Source organism: Molothrus aeneus, chromosome 32, assembly GCF_037042795.1.
Source record: "Molothrus aeneus isolate 106 chromosome 32, BPBGC_Maene_1.0, whole genome shotgun sequence".
NCBI classification, from domain to species: Eukaryota; Metazoa; Chordata; class Aves; order Passeriformes; family Icteridae; genus Molothrus; species Molothrus aeneus.
In genome coordinates this window covers 1,062,041-1,084,786 of record NC_089677.1, presented here as the reverse complement: position 1 = coordinate 1,084,786, position 22,746 = coordinate 1,062,041, and the positions used below count along the sequence as shown (strand labels likewise).

The 22,746-nt window shown below is 43.9% G+C and overlaps 1 protein-coding gene across 2 annotated transcripts; it reads left to right on the top strand.

The window, feature by feature from the left end:
- Window positions 1-640: 640 nt before the first annotated feature.
- On the top strand, window positions 641-10,456 carry KCNA1 (potassium voltage-gated channel subfamily A member 1). 2 transcript variants are annotated; one of them, XM_066568399.1, is made up of 3 exons: window positions 641-963; window positions 1,076-1,261; window positions 2,003-10,456. In XM_066568399.1, the coding sequence occupies exon 3, from the start codon at window positions 2,439-2,441 to the stop codon at window positions 3,912-3,914; it is 1,476 nt and encodes a 491-aa protein (XP_066424496.1). In that variant the 5' UTR covers window positions 641-963; window positions 1,076-1,261; window positions 2,003-2,438; the 3' UTR covers window positions 3,915-10,456. The 2 variants fall into 2 exon arrangements, with proteins under 2 accessions (XP_066424496.1, XP_066424495.1); XM_066568398.1 differs by having other exon boundaries at window positions 641-1,261.
- The last annotated feature ends 12,290 nt before the right edge of the window (window positions 10,457-22,746 follow it).

Here is a 22,746-nt window from a genome sequence, read left to right as displayed (position 1 = left end):
TGTGGGGAACAATCCTGTGCTGGCAGGGGAGGCCAGCTGATGACATAATGGGTCTTTTTCATCTCGAAGTTATGTGATTCATCAATTAAACGAATTCGGTGGGATAAAGCAGCATGAAAGGGCACTGTCCCTGCCTGACGATTAACCCTCCCAATTCCACCCATTCCGCTCGGGATTTAGCCTCCACCAATGTGTCCAGGAGGCTCCGGTTGCGCAGTCCCCTTCGGTACGGAGGCGGGCCGGGGGCCGGGGCCAGGGGGCTCCGGGCATTGCGGGCGCAGCCGCCGCCCTCCGGGACCGCAGCCGGGGTCCGTGCGGGATGTTCGGCCCCGCTCCGCCGCAGGTGCTGAGGGGGCACCAAGCGCTGTCCCGACGTCGCTCGGCGCGTCGGGAAGCGGCTGCTCGGCACACCTGTCCGGGCTGCCCGTGCCTCCCCTGCCGGCTGCCCGGGATCCCGCTGGCTCCCGCAGGCTCTCGCAGCCCCATCCCGCAGCCCCATCCCGGGGCCGCCCGCATTGCGTCGGGGGCGCGGCGCGCAGCGTGCGGGGGCGGCCGGCCTGGGGGCAGCGCGCATCCCTCCCTCCTCCGCCGGCCCCGGCCCCCGGCTCCCCCGCCCTCCCGATCCCCGAGCTGCACCAAACAGCTCTCAGGTTTCTGCTGATACTGCAGCGTCAAGAAATGGCTCGAGTTTGCTCCTCGCTCTTATGCATTCAGCTGCACTCTCGCTCCTGCCACACGCGTCCAGCTCCTGCCTCCTCCTGCCTCCGCCGCTGCTGCTGCCGGGACGAGCCAAGACCGACTCCGGGGATGCGGCTGCAGGGCTGCGGCGCTCTGACATCTCCTCCGCCGCCGCTGCTCAGCGCCCGGCTCCTTTTCCAGCTGTCCTAAGGCAAGAGAGCTGGAGAGGCAGCAGCTAGCTAGGACTCCTTGATTTTATTGACTAACTCAAGCCTTTTGGAAAAGGTACTTTGCACTCTTTCCACGCACACCCCCCACCCCCCACTGCGGTTCTCATCAGAAACTAATTAAACCCACTAGCCCTTGTGCAGCCTAAGACAGTGTATGAATATTTCAGTGTCTCGCAGGCAGCCCTGTAAAGCGATCGCTGCGTTATAAAGAGGGGCGCAAGAGGAGGAGGAGGGTTAAGTTTGCCGCTGCGGTTTTTGTTTTGGTTTGGTTTTTTTTGGATGCTGCTGCAAGGCGACTTGACGCATTCCGACACTGGCTCCTACTCCTAAGCAGCGCGTCTCACCCGGAGCAGGTAAGGAAAAGCCCCTTCTCCGTGCCGATGTTACCCTCGATTTTGGACGGTTTGGGTCTGGGATGTCGACCCCCCTCCCCTTGTCTCTCTCTCAGTTACATTTAGCTGCTGCAAAGCAGGAGAGGAGATGCCTTGCCTCCCCCCCTCCTAATCCGCTCCCCTCCTACAGTTGGTGTGATGAAGTTGTCAGTGCTCAGCTAAGTCTCCACAGCGGGGAGCGCGGTGCTCGAGAGCCTCCTTTGAAGGAGTTGACCCTGCTGAAGTTCCCCGGGAAGCCCTCCCGATGAGTTCGGGGCACCTTCCTGCCTTGGAGGCCCTGGTGCATGTCCAGGGATGTGTAGGAACGCGTAGAACTCCACATGTACTGCTGTAGTGGGCAGAACGGGATGTTCCTGCTGATGTGAAAGCCAATCCATTGCGCCTGAGTGTGTGTGTGTATGTGGAGGGGCTTGGGGGCTGGTTTATTCTGTTTCTCTCTTCCCTGGCAGCCTCCATCCTGCAAGTGAGCTTTATGCCTTCAAAGCAGAGTGTTTCCATCCCTCTCTCCCTCCCCAGCACAAAAGAGGAGAGGACCAGGGCAGTGGTGGTGGGAGGGGGGAAGGAAGAGGCAGGTGAGGGAAATTTGCTGAGTTGGCATTGCAAGGACTCGCCTCCCAGCCAGCCCGTGATTTATTTATTTATTTATTTTATGTGTATGTGCGTGTGCGTGTGTGTGTGTGTGTGTGTGTGTGTGTGTGGTAGCTTCGTGGCAGCAGCTGCAGCGATGGTCAAGCCGGCAAGAAAAGTGGACGGATCGAGTTAAAGCCTAAAGGAGACGGCTGGGGCGGGGAACCCCAGCCTGGGGGTACACTCCATAGACCTTCAGCCTCCCAGTGTGGGGGACAGGACCCCTCACCTTACCTGCCCTCTGCCCCCCCTAAAGGTACTTCTTCCCTCTTTCTTCACCCTCCCATCATCCCTGATGCCTCTCCCTTCATCCTGCCTCTCTTTTCCCCTTTTGGGTATTTCCATCCTTTAGGCTCCATTCCACCCCTTCCTCAAGCTCCCCAGCTCAACCCCCTCAACCCCCCCCCCCACCTTGAACCACCCTGGGTCTATCTGTGCTTCTCCATCCTCTTCCTCCTCCCTTTCCCTCACTTTCTCCTCTGCCCCTTGGTCCCCTTTCCTCTGTGCCACCATGACCGTGATGGCTGGAGAGAACATGGATGAGACTTCTGCGCTACCTGGCCACCCCCAGGATAGCTACCAGCCCGCTGCCCACGACGACCACGAGTGCTGTGAGCGTGTGGTGATAAACATTGCGGGACTGCGCTTCGAGACACAGCTGAAGACTTTAGCCCAATTCCCCAACACACTGCTGGGCAACCCCAAGAAGCGCATGAGGTACTTTGACCCCTTGCGCAACGAGTACTTCTTTGACCGCAACCGGCCCAGCTTTGACGCCATTCTCTACTACTACCAGTCTGGGGGGCGGCTCCGCCGGCCTGTCAATGTCCCCCTGGACATGTTCTCTGAGGAGATAAAATTTTATGAGCTGGGCGAGGAGGCCATGGAGAAGTTCCGAGAAGATGAAGGATTCATTAAAGATGAGGAGAGACCCTTGCCGGAGGGGGAGTACCAGCGCCAAGTGTGGCTCCTCTTTGAGTACCCAGAGAGCTCTGGGCCGGCAAGGGTTATTGCCATAGTCTCTGTCATGGTCATCCTCATCTCCATAGTGATCTTCTGCCTAGAGACATTACCTGAGCTGAAGGAGGACAAGGAGTACACAGTGCATCGCACTGACAACACCACCCAGGTCTACAAATCCAACATCTTCACAGATCCCTTCTTTGTTGTGGAGACCCTGTGCATCATCTGGTTCTCCTTTGAGCTGGTGGTGCGCTTCTTTGCTTGCCCTAGCAAGACTGATTTCTTCAAGAACATAATGAACTTCATTGACATTGTGGCCATCATCCCTTACTTCATCACTCTGGGCACTGAGATGGCTGAGCGGGAGGGGACTCAGAAGGGAGAGCAGGCCACCTCCTTGGCCATCCTGAGAGTCATCAGACTGGTAAGAGTCTTTCGAATCTTCAAACTCTCCCGGCACTCTAAGGGCCTCCAGATTTTGGGACAGACCCTCAAAGCAAGTATGAGAGAGCTAGGTTTACTAATCTTCTTCCTCTTCATTGGGGTGATTTTGTTCTCTAGTGCGGTATATTTTGCTGAGGCTGAAGAACCTGAGTCTCATTTCACAAGTATCCCTGATGCTTTCTGGTGGGCGGTGGTATCCATGACCACTGTGGGCTATGGTGACATGTACCCTGTGACAATTGGAGGCAAAATCGTAGGCTCCTTGTGTGCCATCGCTGGTGTGCTGACAATTGCCCTGCCTGTACCTGTCATCGTGTCCAACTTCAACTACTTCTACCACCGAGAAACAGAAGGGGAAGAACAGGCTCAGTTACTTCACGTTAGCTCCCCTAATTTAGCATCTGACAGTGATCTCAGTCGCCGCAGCTCCTCCACAATCAGCAAATCTGAGTACATGGAAATCGAAGAGGATATGAATAATAGCATAGACAATTTTAGAGAGGCTAATCTCAGAACTGGCAACTGCACTGTAGCCAACCAAAACTGCGTTAATAAAAGCAAGCTGCTGACTGATGTTTAAACAAACAAACAAAAAAACCCAAAACAAAATCCCCACTCACAGCTTGAAGACTTTAGTGACACAGTCACACTTTGTAGATGCTTTACTGATAGTCTTTGAATGCTTTATTTACCTCGTAAATGCATTGTTGCATTGCAAATCTTTGCTCTGCAATAAAGAAGCTTCCAGGATCCATGAAAGATAAAATTTTGTTTATTTTCAAAAAAAACCCATTTTCCACCTGGCAAATTATAACCATTTGAACTAGTTTAGTTTTAAGCCGTTATGATGTAGACCTAAACTTTTCCTCTCCTATCTCCTCTTTTTTTTTTTTACTTTTCTTTTATTTGGATAAAGCTATCTTAAACTAAGCAAGACAGTTTTTAGAGCTATTAAGCATATGCATGGATTCCAGTAAAAATATTCTGCAAAACTACACAGTTGCAAGACAGTGCATCAGATAATAATAGTACAAAAAGATCAGCCAAAACTTGTGGCAAGCATTTGCCACGGTGTTTATGAAGGAGTGCAAATTTTCCTTCCGCCCCCTCTGTGAAAGATTCCATCCTTCCAACCTACAGATCCACACAGCACCTTATTAAAAAAAACTCTTTTGCTGTCCGTAGAAGAAATATCCTAAAAGGAGAATAACAAACAAAACTGAAGACAAAACATCTGCAATGCTGCTAAGTCCTCTCACATGCAGATGATAGAAACACACTTTGCCCCCGCTCCCCGTTTGGAACTGGATACAAAACTTTAAGCCCCTCTGTTGCAAGATAGCACAATGGAGTTTAATATAAGCATGTTTGAATTTGATACTATTTATTTTATGATCGCATGCTTGAAACGTTACCTCAGTCAATAGCGGATAAGCTTTCGTTTGAACTGAATCTTCTAAAAATAGGTCCTTTCTCTTATCTTTTTTCATTTCTTTTCTTTTTCTTTTTGATTTGCATTCACCAGAAGTGCACTCCTTAATTTATTAAATTGTTGACTAGTAATTTAAAGTACTGTATTTAAGTGCGTATGTTAGTCAAAGGGGAACAATAACTTTTGGAGATCAAAGCATGTTCAAATATTCAGCATTATGGCCTATTTGATTAAAGTGTAACTTGAATTAATTAGTGCATGAATTCAATGATAATAATAATAATGATGATGATGATGATGATAATAACAACTATAATGATAACAATAAAAACAAAAAAAAAGTGCTTGATAGACTGAGGGCCTGAATGAACTGATTAGAGAAACCTGATTGTTTCCTGCATTGCTCAGGGAAGTGTGTTGGCTTTTGTCCAGGTGTTGTCAGAAAGGAACATATCCCATCCCTTAAAGGGAAAGCTATATGGAAAACTAACAAGTCAAGTTATAAATAGCAACCTTTAAAAACCTAGTATCCTCTATAGATGAAAGGTGCAGATGCATGCTTTTTGGTGCATTCTCAGAATGTAAATGAAACTTATCTATTACATGCATCCGAATTGCAGCAGCTGGTTTCTTTTGCAGTCATCAGTTGAGACTTTTTTGTATCCCCCCCAAAACTCACTGAAGAGACCCAGCAGATTGATTGAGAGAGTTGCGCAGTGCCTTTATCTTACATCCCCCACAACTGCTGAAAGTGCCTCCAGGAACTGAGTGGATCAGAGACACCGAGGGAAAGGACGAGGAGTCAATCCTGTGTGTCAGGAGTGTCCTGTGCTGTCTACTGGTACAGCATGGAAAGGTTTAGGGATAGAAAGATCAAGTGTGAGTGAGAGGGATGCAGAAAAGGCAGGCAGAGATCACCAGTGCCTGTGGAATACTTTCCATCCCTAGCTAGGCTGATGCTGCCAGGCTCTGCATTAGCTTCTGCCAAATAACTCCTAGTTGTGTGCATGCAAAGCTTCAGATTTCCCCAGTTGTTCATAAAGGCATCACTGCCATCACTGTATCAGCCCTTCTTTTCCCTGAGGTGGCTCTTTGGCAGCTTGTCCCTGTAAGGCAGGGCGCAGGAGGAATGGGAGCCTGGGCATTGCCCAGTCAGGCAACCAGACTGGAGGACTGTGCTCTTCTTTCCCTTAGGTTCCCCAGTAGGTAGATGGGAAAGGCTTTGCCAGGCCCTCCCTTGTCTGCTCCATCCTCTTTCAGATCTTAAATCCTACCACAGCCTTTGAACCATATTCTTCTTCCTGGTCTCTGATCTTGCTGTACTTCCATCATTTCCTGGTGAGGGAAGCAATGCTAGGAGAAGATATCTTCTGCAACATGCCAGCCTTGACTGCTAGGCCCTGGAAGATCTGAACAAACATATAGGCACTAATCTCAATTTTTCAAATGGACAAAGTTGAGGATCTTCATTCTGCACTTAGCATGTGGCCAACTGCTGTTGAACACATCTCCTTCCATGGTGTACAGATCCTTTCCTCCCCTATCTTTCTGATATATGTATATATGTGTATAAATATATATATATACATGTATGTCTGCTCCTGTGTGTGTCACATACATATGCAGGCACATGTATATATAAAATAAAATCAAAGCACTTAAAAGCCAACCCTAACTCTGCAGTTACGCACAAGCTTGACCTGCCAGGTTTTCAGAAAGACTTGACTTCATTTCTCACTGTGTGACTTCTGTGAATCATAGTGATGAGAAATATCAAGAACTGAAGGAGCTACAATTCCTGCAAGAAGTGCAAAGTATCAAATAAAGCAGGGTATTACATCATCTAGGTAGATGTTGTAAAGCTTCTTTCCTGTCCCCTGCTCACGCCCTTGCCCTTTGTACACCTCTCTCCTTGTTAAATGCCAGTGGTCCTGATATTCCCAAACTCTTGAATCACAGGATATGACTTCTGATATCAAAATGGACTTGAATGCTGCACTCAGCTTATAAAACCACCATCTGGCTAAACTAAACAGCAATAATCAATTCAGTGCTATGGGACCGATGATCAGAAGGATGCATTTGGGAGATGAGGCCTCACTTGTGTACCTTCTGCCCCAGCTGGGTGTGCACACCTTAATTTAATGTGCAGAGTGATGATCATTCTGCTTATGCACAGAGAAAAGTGCTTCATGCAGCGATTCTTTGTCAAGAGACTGGGACGGATCATAAGAACTCATGGTTTGGGGAGCCTGAATGTTGCTTTGTCCATTTATAGCTCACTGCAAAGGATCTCAACCTATATGGAGTACAGGAATTAATCTCATGTAGCATAGGCATGCATTTTTGTCAAGTTTGACACAAAAAAATAACAAAAACAAGGTTCTTACTCCCTTTACATGGGAGTGCTGAAATGTCTTTGTGGGCCTGAAGGTGCACTTAACAAACTGCCTGCTCTTATCAGCAAGCATCCCTTTTTTATTTCTTTATTTCTTTCTTTTCTTTTTATATATATATATTTTTTTTTTTTTTCCTTTTGGCCCTTATGTTTCTTTTTGCTACACGTGGATTCTAAGGGGATTTTTATGTAACTGGAAGAGGACTGGAAATGAGCTGATGGCCAGTGTGGTGCTTCTCCGAAAGAATTCCATTGGTAGGGACGTCCTGGAAGTGATGTCCATGTTATGCTGGACAGGGAACCCAGTGGATATGGCAGTCTTTAGTTTGGTGAGGGGAAGAAAGCTTTCCCACCAGAAGTCATTCCCCACGCCCTCACCACCACCCACTGCTCTGTGCCTCTCTGTGCTTCTTAACTGGTCCTGTGCAGCTTTTCCTTCGTCCACTCAGGGAAAGGGGTGAGGGAATTTACCTGGCAAGGGCAAGGCAGCAGTGCACTGCAGTGCAGAGGCGGGAATGGAGCAGAGAGTCAGTGGGCAGGAATCCCATAGACTCGTATCCCTGCCAAAATTCCCCATCTGGTTCTACCATACTTAGCTCTAGAGCACTAGGGAGAGGCAGAGGGGCAAGGGTGAGAGTGAAAATGAAGGACTCTGTACCCTGTTCCTTCACAGAACCCAGGGCTTGCTGCAAGACTGCCGAGAGCTTAATTCTCTGTGTGGCAGCTCCAGCACAGGCCATGAACTGGATTTAGTCACCTTCATGAGGAAGTTAGGGTGCAGTTAGCCAGGTTGTGAGTTCACAGCATACTAGCAAACCCATGCAGATTCCCTGCATGGGGTATCCTAAGCCTTATCTCCACCGGAGACTTCAGGAAAGCTAATCCAAACTAATGAAAGGTGTGCATTTAAAGTAGATTTGTTAAACTGCTTTAAAGCCCAGCATGGACATTCTGTTGCAGTATTAAAGCAACCTTAATGTGATTTGGAGTCATTCTTTTTGAAAAGGAAGTAAAATCTGAATTGAATTAAGGCTGCTTTAATTCCGAACACAATGGGGCTTAATGCAGTTTACCTCATCTGCCTCACAAGCCCATTCATACAGATAAGCCTGTAGTAATCATTAGATGTACTGGAAGTGACCCCATTGTGCAGGGGGTGCCCATGTGCACCAAAACTCTTGGTACACGAGTGCTGCAGATTCACAGCCTGGCTTACTGAGGGGAAAACTAACACTTGATCCCGGTGCAGTTCTGGTGAGTCCCTCCTTTTGTTCCTGGTTTACACCACTGCTGCCTTTGAGCAAGCCAAAAACAATTGCGGCCCAAGGAAATTAATTTCCACTTTACAGAACTGCACAGGTGCTAGCCTGATGTACTGTTAGTCACATGGACTAGCACTTGTGAGACAGAATGAAGCACTGGAGACAGGACAAAATTCAGCCAAAGTCCTCTTGTTTGCAGCAGTGGTTTTTGCCCATGCAGAGATTTCAGAGATCAGACCCTTCTTAACAAATCAGCTGTGTGTCATTCATTATAGCTGCAGCTGCCCAATCTGACAACAGTAGCAGTGGCAACTTGTATTGACAGGGTTTTTCCGATACCAAGGGACAATTGTTTTCATTAGGCAGAAGTACAGGAAGTTAGTTTCTACTGTGAGAGAGCTGCAGCCCAAGTGGAACCTCAAAACCTGCTGATTTTAAGGAGCTGAGGGCGAGTTTCACTTTTCCACAGTCCACACTTGAACAGTGCAGTTTCTTATACGTACATTTATTAAACAAAACACAACCAACACTAGGTCAGGAACATCAGAAATTTATTAGAAAAAGGTGGAAAGTTGTATTTTAGAACAAAATCTTCTGCCTACATATGCAATACATGGAGAGAATGTATTCCTTTCCAAATACTAGCTTGATAACTATTGCTTGAGGGGTGCCATTCTGGATTAATCTTTTCCCCTAACCTGAAGAAGAGGGAGGTACTGCAGCTTTTCCAGGAATGGTCTGATCCTGTAGGCTTCCAGCAGCCTGATGATAGTGATCCTCAGAGTAATTTCAGACTCACAGGGATGCAGAGTCAGCTCCAAGGTGTGATTTAGCCTCGGCAGCGCAGACCTGGACGGAACTGGAAAGCTGTCCTTGCAATTGCACAGCAGGGCAAGTTTGTCCCAGACCTGCCTCCTGCAAGTCTGGAACAGACTCCTTTTCTGAGATTCTTTAATCAGGGACCTACACTTCAGTTTTGGTTGGACTTAATTCAGGCTGAGCTTCTTTTTCTGTTTTCTGTTCTGGCTTTACTTAATCAGGTGTAGGGAATTTCTTTTTCCTGAAATGCTTATCAAGTATTCTTAAAGGAGTCAGTATTTGTATCTGCAAAAAAAAAAAAACAAAAAACTTCAGGGTGTTCTACAGTTTCACTCAGTACAGGTGAACTTGCCACCAGTGAGGTCAACAATTTATGCTGTCAAGGCATAGCATGCTTTGATATTTTCAAAGGAAATAAATGAAACTGAGGTCTTAACTGAAATTTGTCTCAAGGTTTCTGTTAATATCTGTGTAATTCTGTATATTTCACCTGTTCACAGGCTCTAGCAAATGTCACTACAAGCTATATATTAAAAAAATCATCATCCATTTCTAGTTTCTATAATAAAATGAAAACGTTGCATTCAGTTCCTTTAGGTGCATCAGTCTTTGATCCATGTTATTGTTTCAGTGACATTTCTATAATGTAATTGGGATCAAATGTATATTTTACTTTTGTACAAAAGTAAAAATGATATTTTTATGACTAAATTCAGCAAAACCTTACCTATAACCTGGTATGATGAAATATTTTTTTTCCTTTCCTTTACATGTAAAACATTGTGGTTTTTGCAGTATGTCGGTTTGAAATGAATAACTAACACGGTCAATAGAACTGTAAATGGCCTCTCAGACATAGCTCTGACTTTAAAGATCAAATATTGCCAATGTGAAAGATATAAACTGAATAGTCTCCATATGAAAGTGCACCATCAGGGCAACAAACCATTTAAGCTGACACAGCTGTACTTATTTCCACCATTTACCAATTGCTTATACTTTGGGTGAAGTATGTACTTCATTGTCACATTACAGCTCATTTTACTTCCAAATAGTGAAATTGTTTGACTTACCATTTTTAGAACATCTGATGTTATGAGTTCTTGAACTATTTGAAATGCATAGTTTTCATCTATGCAATTTTACCTGCTTCTGTACTCGTTCATCTGTTCATACTTGGCATCAATTAAAGATAATTTTTAAGGATCTTACCCAGGTTTTAATCTGTCTGGTTATTTTCTGGAGTCTGGTTTCTCTGCTGTCACTATTGGCCAGCTCTGTCTGAAATTAATGGTTGCTTTATTGATGGTTTTCCTATTGAGTGGTAGAAGAAATGGCAATGCAGTGAGTGGGAAATGTGGCTGTGGACTTTGAGAGGCTTGTAAATGATTACTCAAGCTTTACAGAGCAATTAATCCAAAGGTTTGGTTTGTGCAGGCTTTGGACATAGCCCTGCATAATGTTCTGGGGCCAAACTGTGCTGCACTCACTACTGAGACATCACTAAGTCCCACCAAAACTCATAATCACGTTAAACCTACTGGCCGTGAGCACTGACTGCACCCTCCAAAGGTTTGTGGGTATTAATTAACATTATAATCTGAGTGCAGACTTGTAACCAGGTTTCAAACCACTGTGGGACTGACCATGGGCTTTGGGTTGGGTTGGATGTCAGCAAATCCAAGTGAGTTGATGTTGTTTTCCATGGAAAATTGCTTTATCATGGTGTGTTTCATGCAGAGCATGCCGGGAGAGCCACACATGCCATGTCCCAGTGTTGCGTTGTTCACAAAGGAGGTAATGACATACATGGTCATTATTTTGTGCCAAAGCTGTTGTGTGCTGGGAGTCCACCTAGAGATGGGTTTTTTTGGAGATAGGGGCAGTTTCCAACAGTGGGATGCACACAGAGTGCTGATCACACGTTGGTGAAATGAAGTGAAAATATTCTGACCTTACACGAGGCAGAACATTTTGTGTGGCCTCTCCTGTGATTTTATTGCCTGACTTCTTAGTCAAGAAAAGCTTTTGTCAATTAAACCCTCGTTCATCAATAGCTTTGAGTGTTTAGTCGGTTGATTGAATATCACTTACAAATTGTCTGAAATTGTTTTGTTGAGTTGTTAGTAAGGATTTGAAGTGATCTTAATGGGTCTGGTCCAAGCTGTTTGTCTGCTGTTGGCTGCTTTGTGGTGGTCAAGGAGGTGATCACTGTCATTGAGTTTTGCTGGCTCTAGGTGTGTCTAAAGTCTCATTGCTTCTTTATTTCTCTTCTTTGTGTTTAGAAAAACCCAACCCAAACCAAAAAAAGCTTGTTTATGATCTCTGCAGCAGCAATCTTCTCCCATTTGCTCTTAGCAAAGCTCCTATTATTTCCTGTTGAAACTTTGTGCATTCAGGACCAGGTCCTAGGACATGATTTTAACCTCTAAAATCACTCCATAAAAAAAACCCAAAAAACCCAACCAACCAACCAACCAATAAAAAAACCAAAAAACAACAACATCAAAAAAACCCCCAAAACATAATAATAATAAAAAAAACCCACAACAAAAAAAGTCCAACCAACCAACACTGTGTTCTGAGTTAGTTGAATCTCTGTGTTAATCCCTTAATCTCAAAAGTAAATGTGTGGGATTTTTTTACCCCAAAATGCAAATCCTCCTATCTTGTATTTTATACTGCATAATTTACAAGTTGTGTGCTGAGTCCTTCCTTTGGTTACACCAAGACACCTCCTATATAAGTTCTTTCTAAAGCATCCTACACTGAGGGGAAAAAATGTGTCTCTGTAGATATATCTTAGGTAACAGACATGAGGATCCATGGAATAAGCTCCTTTTTTCTTCAGCTGCTCTGGCAAGTGTGTTCTAAGAGGAGCAATAATTCAGCAGACTTCCAATACAGAGAGGAACAGAGTCCATTCAGTAACAAGGTGCTATTTTCCCGTTTCCTTCTTCATATAATATTGATTTCAACATAAATTTGATTTATCTGGCAGTTAATCTTGGAAGCTGATCAGTTTTTGTGTACTGTTTTGATTAGTGCCTACAAAACAATTGCTTTATGGAATCTTGTGGATCACAGGTGTGAATATGCACTCTCTTGCCACGCAGGTCTTTATTCTTCAGTCAATAGGAATCCTAAAATTCCTCCAAGCCATAAAACAACTTTTAGCTCTGACAGCAAAACCAAACTTTTCTGATGGGTGCACCCTTCCCTAGTGTTAGGGTGTTGCCCATCCCATCCTTTGCAGCATCTGGAGCAAGAGCCTTCAGGATGGCAGTTTAAGTCAGATGCTGTGACTGCCAGAACAGGTCAGACATCTGATTCAGGGCTGTTCCCAAGTGCAGCTGCTCTGGCCTGCAACAGCCAGATACAGGCTCTTGAAGTAACCCAGAGTCCACAGGAGTAAACAGGGTTGTGTCTTTTCCCCTCAGAAGGCTGCAGAAACACCACGATTTTGTGCTCTTTCTCAGTCTGTGAAGAAAAGAAGATGAGAAACATTCTGTGCTCAAAGCTTCTACTGGGTACTTTTGGAGTTGCATTATCTCCCATGGCTGGCCTTGCTATAAAAATGCTCACTTCACAGAGTGTAAGATTAAGCACTGGAAAATCAAAGAAGCTTTAATTAGCACAACAATGCTTCAATCCACTCAGCTCCTCTAAGAGCTTCCTAAAATACCTCACATTTTATTCCAACAAGAAGACAATTGCAACTGTTGAATAGAAACCTTTTACAGCTAGCAGAAGAAACTGTAATTGTAGATGGTATATTTGGTGACCTCCTCTCACTAGGTAGGCGCAATAGCACATTTGGCTCCGGAGCAGAGGAGCCTGCAGTTGTCACTGTGACAGGGAGAGCTGCAGAAAAAGCACTGGTTGATCCTTAGGAAGAGGACAGGTCAAGGATGGGTGCATTTCATGGGTCACCCTTTCTATCCTCTCTCACCTGTTTTCAGTTCACATAAGAATTTTGCTGAGTGAAACCCAGGTGCAGTGGAAGTGGTATTTAGAGTTCCACATCTCCTACACTGATATCCAGATGGATCCTTCAGCTCATTTGTCATGAATACTTGAGAATACACAATAGATTTTAACTATTTCTTTTCAGGTTGGGGGACAAAAAAAAGTTTTCCATGTATTGATTGTTTAGCTCATTGTTGTTTGGCCATTCTGTACACAAATCTTCATGCAGAATTCTGCACTAAACTCTGAATAAAGGATTTTTTAGTTTCTTGTGGCAGCTGAGTCATGAGACATTCTGGATTGATGGTGGGAGCTGAGACTGGCAACAGGGTTCTGCCTTCAAGTGGAATCACTCAGGCAATGGTAGGTGTTTAGATGTATCTTTGCCTTCTTCTTTGAGTCTTCTGGTTTGTTTTCAGTATGTTCCAGTATTCATCTTCAGCCCCCAACAAGCCAATTCCATCTTTCAGGGATGTAGCTTTCCTTTGGTGCTTTTCTATTTAGCCAAACAAACCCAATTTGCCGGACTTTGGCTGTTTTTGTGGCTTTTAATTAAAATAAATCACCTACAAATGTTCCTGAAATACTAATGGATATTCTTATTTCCCTCTGCCCTGACACCTGCAGCTTCAATTAGTATTATTAAGTTTGGTTGTTTCAGTTGCAATTTAAAAAAAAAAAATGGATAGAATTTGGAAAGTTAGAAGGAGAAATTAAAACTTATCTTGTTACTTGGGGTACATACTCTTTTATGATTATTTAAATAATAAAGAAATGGCTTGAATTGCAAGAGAAGAATATTTACTGCTAATAAGGCTTTAAACTCTTGAGGTATTTAAGTCCTGAAGAGGGAAAGATATGAGTACTGCAGGGTTTGTGCAGTGACAGGGTGATGTTCAGAGGGCTGTGCACTTCTGGGGTTACAATGACAATTAGTCACTGGAGTGTAGGGATGCAGCTGGAACTGGGTGTTGCCATCTGAGCTGAGACCCCGAAGTCACCCTGGGGAGTTGGTTTAGTTCAACAGAAGGATGGATTAACTTTAAGGTTCCAAACACCAAATGGAAAATCTTTTTGCCTGTGAGGAAAACACTGCTCTGACACAAACGTTCTTGTCTTGGACAAATTTGTGCAATAAATCACAATGGGTTAATGTCTTCCTGTGGACTTCATGTCACATTGGTTTCTGGCATTTTGGCTCTTAACATTTTGCACATTTTTCCTTTATGTTTTTATTAATCCTCCAGTGTTTGAGATATAAAAGTGGCATGAACCAGACCACTGCCTTTTGTTGTCCTGTGGCCAGTCTGTCAAAACCACACAGTTTGTGTGAAGCTTTTGCTGAGTCTCCAGCAAGTCTGTATATTTGGTGTGGAGATTTTGAACCCACTGCTTTGGTCCTCCTGGCGTAATGTTGCATTGATCTCCAGCACGGCACCTTGTTGGCACTTGGGATAAGAAATGCAATAAGATCTCGGTGTGAGTGCAAACTGTTAAGTCTTCCTGGGGTCTGGGCAGGCCTGGAGTTCTGCTTTGATCTGCTTTGGCTCCGTATCTGTTTGCCCTGTAAATATTTCATGTGCTGCTCTCATCCTTTGGTAGTGTCAGAGAGAAATCATGTTCTGTCTCGGGAGTTTCAGAAATTTGAAGGGAGCTTTTGTGTCAGTCCCTTAGACCAGTCAAGGGTCTGGGGATGCTCAGGCTGTGCTGTGTTAATCCAGGGTATCAATCTATTTGTCGAGGATCCTGAACAGCAGTTGGAAACAATGGGAGCCAATACCTTCAATTATTAATTAAAGGTAGCAAATGGAAGCTGGGTATCACAGCAGGGTATAGAGCCACTATTGCTAATGAATATTCAAAGCCTGCATTCTGTCTGACAGGACTGGGATGTGCTTCTCCTGGCCTGCAGGTGTCTGTGATCTCACCCATTTGTGACACCTTCCAAAGGCTGCTGAAATCTCCCAAGACAGAGACCAGCCCAGAACAGATCAGTGTGTTCACACAACCCCACGTCCTAGCTGGAACATTTGGGACTGGCAGACAGGTAGCAGAGTGCAGATGTTGGTCTTTTGATTTCTGTGTCTCCTTTTGGTAATACTTATTCAGTTCTTACTCCTGTGACTTGGGTACCAATAGGAATGTGAGGAACATGGGAACAGAGATTTCAATGGCTGCATTTGTGCAGTTCATTACTCCTATATAAAATGAAAAATGCCCTGGTGCAAGTCAAAATAACTAATTTCTTCTGAACTAACCAGCTAAGTGTCTTCATTTCCTATTCACATCTGATACAGTTTTACATAAATAAGAGCTTCAGTTTGGGCAGAAGGAAAGAATCTTGCCTATCAGGTTCTACTGTAGTACAATATATGAGAAAAATCCACCTCTTTTAAAGGAGAGATGTGTTAAAGTGACACCAAATATATTTTCATCTGTTGGCTCTGAACAGTGACTCTGAACAGTGTTCTGTGATCACAGAGTATATGCTTTAAGATAATAAAAATTAAGGCAAATAAAGACATGAGCATCCTTTATTTTGCCCATTTTGCTGTTTTAGTGAAGACTTAAATTGTTCTCTTTTCCTGTGCATAGATTTGTACTTAATATGAAACAGTTTATGAAAAACATGAGTGAAAGACAGAGAATTAATTTAATACTATTTAAGATACATGGAAAAGGTCAGATGGAGATATCTACAGAGCAAGCAAACTTTTTAACTCCTACTCTTCTCCAGAGTTCTTTAACACTCCAGTGATAAAGCTACTGCAGAAAATATCAGAAAATATGATTTACTGTAGTGGAAGTTAAATATGTGCCAGGCTGTATTTGCTTTTACAAGAGAACTTAAAACCTCCTGCAGATAAATATTATCTGGAAGTGTAGGGGAATTAAGTCTTTATTTCTCTCACAGTAAATCTCTGCTGTGATACTTTAAGTCTGCTTGTTTATCTTACTTTGTGCAGAACACGGTTAAAAACACACACCAGAATTTTTTTTCTACAAACATAATCTATGTGCACTTTGGAGGTGAGTCTTCTCCATTTAAGTGTGAATTGCACCAAAACTTACACCCAGCTCCAGGACTTCTTACTCTCCATGGTGAAACACTGATGAGCAGTGATGATGACAAAGCAATTAAAACAGCTGTATCTTTTCAGAGCATCATAGCTGATAGGATGTGACTGACTCCTCTACATCACACTGAGAGTTATTAAATACATCCCAGGATATTTTTTTTTTTTGTTTCAGGGTGGGGGAGGATCACAGAATCATAGAATGGTCTGGGTTGGAAGGGATCTTAAAGTTCATCTCCCTGCCATGGGCAGGGACACCTTCCACTAGCCCAGGTTGCTCAGAGCCCCATCCAGCCTGGCCTTGGACACTTCCAGGGATGGGGGAGCCACAGCTCTGCTGGGCAACCTGTGCCAGGGCCTCAGCACCCACACAGGAAAGAATTTCTTCCCAATATCCAATCTAAACCTGCTCTCTGTCCATTTGAAGCCATCCCCCCTTGTCCTGTCACTCCTTACAGGATGGTGCCATGGGAGGGAATGAAGCCCCTACAGAATGTCTCTGTAGCAGGAAGTGAGACTAAGGACCACTTAGAATCTCAGCTGGTTGAAATGGGCTGGGTTCTGGGGAAGCCAGTAGCCCTGTGAGATTATCAGTGTGAAGTGAATGAGCACAAAAAAAGCCATGAAATTGTAGTGCAAAAGCCGCTTATGGCAGCAGGGAGCAATTGAGGGCATTTGTCTGTGAGTCCCTGTGCATTTCCAAGCTGATTTTTCCAAGTGCCCTAAATTCTCATGGAGTTCAGCACCTCTTAATATGTTACTGTGCAGGAATTATATTAACAATGACATGTGGGAAGGCAGTAGATGCTGTTACTTGAATGATGTTCCATGGTTATTCCAGATGAAATTCCCATGCTTTGTCACCCAATCACGACAATAACTGTTGGTGTAAAGCACCAAGTAGAATGGAGCCCTTGATCCCAGAGTGTGACTACACTAAAAACATGAGTAAAACCAAGCGGGTTTTTTTTAACATAATCTTGGTGATTAGTGTTTAGAACAAAGCCCTCTCTGATTATTTCTATTCAGTAACATCTGGAGTGAGGCAGGTGTTTTGTGGATAAATGGGAGAAAATCTCTATGACTCATTATATTTACAACTTGTGTGAGCAGCATCTCTGTGGAAGATGAGATTGTGACTGATGGGGAAACTGAGACATAAAAAGGTCTTCCAATTTCCATTTGTTTGAACTTTTTCAGGCAATACTTTTATTGCATGAATAGAAGACTGATTCACCCTTTGCTGTACTCTTAGGGTTTCTGTTGAGTCACATGATGTGAAGCTCAGTAGAAACAGCAAGTTTATGGGTCTGCTAGGAAATGTCTCTCAGGCAAATCTCTCTCTGCTCATAAATATGGTGAAGGGACATTATAAGACATTGATGCTGTGAGCAACTTCCAGCCTTCCAAGTAATTGTTTGAGCCTTCCCAGTCTTCAGGATAATAGCTATGTAAAAAAAGCCGCATCTACAAATTCGCTGCCCAACACACATGACAATTTGCCCTGAGAAAATCTGAGTACCAACACTGCCTCCATCACTACCTGACTCTTCAAAGTCCCTGGGCATAGAGGTAGAGAGAATTCCTGGTGTTCTGGACTCCAAGACACATGGGAGTTCTTTGTGGTCTGTGTGATTGCCTGAACTTTGGCCTTTGGAGCAGAATCACCATGAGGGGTAAGTTGGAGGCCTCTCCCAGTAATCCCCTTCTCCACAGCTGTCCAAGGAATATGGTACTTGTCCTGCAGCCCTGGGCCACATGGACATCTTGGTCTGTGGTTCATGGAATTACTTTTGTCTTCTTAGGAGGATGAAGAAATGTTACAGTTTAAAGAACAGTTAAAGTGCTGGGCATCCTGGTCCTTGCCCTCCTGTCCCCTTGCCTCCCTCCCCACCCTTTCACTTGTCATTCCTTTTCTTCCCAATTTCATAATGGATGGTATCTGTAAATACTTCATCTTTGCACTCTTTAACAAATAATTGCAGTTGTCAGGTGATGTTTTCATTTGTGTTGGGCCAAGTATTGAAGATTGTTATTTTCTTGCTCAGTGGTAGCACAGAATCATGGAAATGCTGAGTGTTGAGGAAATCTCTGGTGATTTCTAGTCCAGCCTCTGTGCCCAAAGCAGGGTCTCCTGGAGCCAGCTGCAAAGGACCATGTGTAGTCATTTTTTTGAGTAGCTCCAAGGATGGAGATTTCACAATCTCTCCGAGAAATGTGCTCCACTGTTCCATCACCTTCACACCCAAAACCAGTGTTTTTCTGACGTTTCTGTGGAATTTCTTATTGTTCAGTTCGTGCCCATTGACTCTTGGCTTATCACTGGGTACCACTGACAAGAGCCTGGCTCTGTCTTCTTTACACCCTGCCCCGTCAGGGATTTATCCATGTTGGTGAGGCCCTCCTGAGTCTTCCCTTCTCCAGGAACAGTCCCAGCTCTCCCAGCCTCTCCTGGAGCATATGGCAGACTTTCCCAGTCCTTTGATCATCTCCGTGGGATGTGTGATCACAAGTGGGGCAGTGTGATCATGAGGAACTGTGGATCCTGACAGAGACATTTGGAGGCCCATCCCTGCCCATCCATGCCAGATGAGGAGCTTGGAGTTTGTCTCAGGCTGGTGTGATCTGGCAGCCCTGTTGTCTGTCCTCTAGCATTGGATGCTGCAGAAGTCACAGAAACCCTGGAGAATTTATATGTATGGTCATCTAAATCACCTTACAGATATATTCTCATGTGCAGTTTCTGGTACATAGAATGTGCTTTAAAACTTAAAAGGTGATGGTTAGCATCTCTTTCAAAAGTTAAATGGGTAGTTATAGAAATGAAAAATACCCTTGATATCTATACATAAATACACAAGATTCTTTCTTTCTTCTTTCTTTCTTTCTTTCTTTCTTTCTTTCTTTCTTTCTTTCTTTCTTTCTTTCTTTCTTTCTTTCTTTCTTTCTTTCTTTCTTTCTTTCTTTCTTTCTTTCTTTCTTTCTTTCTTTCTTTCTCTCTCTCTCTCTTTCTTCTCTTTCTTTCTCTCTTTGTCTTTTTCTCTCCTTTTTCTCTCTCTCTGGTTAAAAGACCTTGGTCAAGGCAAGTACCAAAATGCAGAACCTGGAAGCAAAATCTTTCATGTTTCTTGTCTCTTATGGAATTATTCACATGGAGGACACCTGTTTGAGCTGCTGTGATTCAATTCACTTGAATGGAGTCAATTCTGTGCAGATTTACACACATAAAGATTAAAGTAGAGTTTTAAATATGATTTTGGGAGGAGAGGTTCTTAGGTCTTGGCTTTTTTTAAACCACTGGTCAAATCAAACCTGGTTGGTTTATAATAGGGTATGATTAAGAGATCTTGGGCCATGGGAACTGCTGTAGGTCCACTGACTTCCTCTAAGCTCTGCCACTTTACAGCAGCTCCAAATTGAAAGGGTAATTTCAGCAGCAAAAATAAGCTGGAGAGAAGAGAGGGGAGTTGGGTGTGTAGGCTTTTCAGCAGGCATTCCCACCCATTCAGCATGCTCACACAGATCCACTGATTTTTCATGGGAATTTGAGATAAGTACACTTGAATATGTAAGTGTGCTTATTTACTATCCCTCTAATTGTAGCAGGAGGAAATACTACACATTAGCAAAAATAAATCCCCCACATCAAATTTTGGTAGGAGCCCCTGGCTGCAGTGCATTACAGAAATGGAGACTGGCTGAGCCCTGACTGGAGGAAACAGGGAGATGTGACTGAGAATCAATACAACGGAGACTGAAATCTCTTGGGTTTGGGCTGTATTTGGGAGAAATTGGGAGTGAGGGGATGAATGACACTGGTTGATCTGTCATAGGACCTATAATGATGTCAGACTCTAAAGGTATCTAATGCTGTTACGTCCCCTGTTTGGGCTTCCCCATGTTTACAAGGATGATTATGGAAAAGAGGGTATTGCTTTTAAGGCCCTTTTTCCTCTGGAAACAGAAAATCCCTTGGATGCCTCACCGACACTGTTTTGCTTGATCTGGGGTCAAGACATGGAGATGAAGCTGCCCTTCCCCTCAGGGTTTCTCATGGGTGGTACAGATAACATATTTAGCCATGACAGTGTGAGGCACACATCCCAGAGAAGACTCTGCCTGCATGCTGTGGAAATATCTTAATTATTTGTGTTTGCTGCTTTTGATAATTGCTGATTAGTGCTGTGTGGGATTCAGGCAAACATTGGAAAATTACATTCATCATAGCCTGAGGAGAGAGTGGAAACATCACTGTGATTTGATGGCAGCGTGAAACAGATGCTGCCACTGTAACAATCCAGGCACAAAGGACTAACTCTGTGCTGGAATGCACTGTTAAAATCACTCATATCCCCATTCTAGTCAATCATTGTCTATGAAAAAGAACATGGACAAAGTTACAGGCTGGAGGTCCTCATCTAGCACTAGCAGTTTCTGCACAATCAGGGGACAAAAGAGGATGCTTAGATTCTTCTGGTTTAGGGAACCTTCTGACCTTAAGTCTGATTTCCTGAGGAGTGGCAGGAGGGGTGTTGAGTTTTGTACAGTTGCAGAAGTTTTGGGGTGAGTAAGAGTCAAGGAAAATAAAGAGGTCTGGAGCCACACAAAGCAGGTGTGTCACAGAACAGAGCTCACTTCCCTGCTTGTCAGATGGAAGAGATGTGAAACTTTGGCCAGAAGGATATTCCATCAATATTCTGGAAATAGTGATGTTTTCACGAACCACCAGCTGAAGTCGAAGAGAGAGGAACTTTCCTCATTTTAGTTACTTTCAACCATATAAAAATCTCTCAGCTAGAAAAAAAAACTAGCTGAAAAGATTTTTCAAACATGCAAAAACATGATTTGAAGTAGAAGCTTTCTTTTTTCTCCATAATTTTTCAGCAACACATCCAAGAGTTTGCTTGTTGGTAGAAGAAAACATTTGGCTGTCCAAAGAGAAGAAAAAAACCCCTTAAAAAAACCAAAAAACTATTTTGTCTTTTAGTCCATGGACAAATACATTTTTTGTTTTGGAGGGCAAAAGGGAACTGAAAAAACTCTTCACACACTTGGCAGGCTTCATTCTAGTGAGCTCCCTGATTTATTAAACCGTTACCTGTGAAACTGACCATTTTCCTGCCAAAAAGGGGGTTGTGTAGAGCTCCTGCAGCACAGACTCAATTTTTCCAGAGGGTACCACCTCCCACAGCTCCAGTTAAGCCACAAGCCACATCTTTCTCTGCTTGTCGTGGAGAGAGCAGAACTTGTTAAGTAGAGAGAACACAACTTACTGGGGGGGGTCAACAGAAATTCCAGAGTCTTTACAGACTCTCTGAACATCAATATTTTATAGACAAGATAACTCAATTTTTATCCCATTTTTTTGGCTGAACAAGGCTTTGATGGATAATTTTCAGCCAGACAAAATGATTAATATTTTGATCCTTTTCAGGGCTGACATGGATTGCAACCATAAGTTTCTAGTAATGGGAATCCATGAGCATAGTGATTAGGCCAAAAGAAATTCCCTGCTCAATGAACTTCTTCTTGCCCATTCTAGAGAGCATTTTAATCTTGTCTCAGAGTTACTCTTGATTAATACATCTGAAAGATACAAATCCAGTCCTTTGAGCGTGGGACCTTTGAGTTGTGAGTTTTATGTGAGAGGCAAAAATCTTCAGCAATCATTGTCGCCATTCAGATATCTTCAGAAAGGCTTTAATCACTGGAAAATGTGACATCCTACATTTTCTTTTTCCTGTGACTTTTCCCTGTAGTGACACTTAATTCCCCACTCTTCTTCTTGGTTCTTCCAAAGTGCATGGCAGATGTCTGTCATTCCCCTTTGCCTTTTTACCTCAACTCAAAGTAACATTTTGCCTGGGAGAGACAGGACAGATCTCTGAAAGCAAAAGTGCGTGTAAAATTAGGGCAGAAATAATTTCTTAATAAACAGAGCCCTTGAAGTCCTTTTGTCACACTTGAATGGAATTGTTCCAGGTTCCTTCTAGGCTTGCAATAGAGATGATCCCAGAAATCACTGCAATAATTTGAGGCATGGTCTCTCCCTCTCCCTATGCAGTTTCTCTACATGGGGCCAGCTGGAAAATTCATAATGTGTGCTATTTAAGGCACTGTGTAGACATGGACCTTATGTCTGCAGAGGAGCTGTAGCTTAAATTAGTTCATTGACTTCTGGGCACTTCATTTGTGATGTGGTTGTAAAGCTTTTTCTGTAGCTCCCTGGCAAAGTGGGGTTCTCTGCCCACTCTGTCATTTCCCCTCGCAGAGAAAACCTGCAGAGGATTTAGGCAGCTTGGCCATGTCAGGTAACAGGGTTCATCCAGTTTTTCATGGTCTGATTTTGCCAGATTGTTCTGAGAAGTGTGGCTCTCCTTTAGCGTTGATGTCCTGGTCAGTCATGAACCTGATTTTTTTATTACTCTCTGGGTTTTCCAGACTGCTCCTTTCCA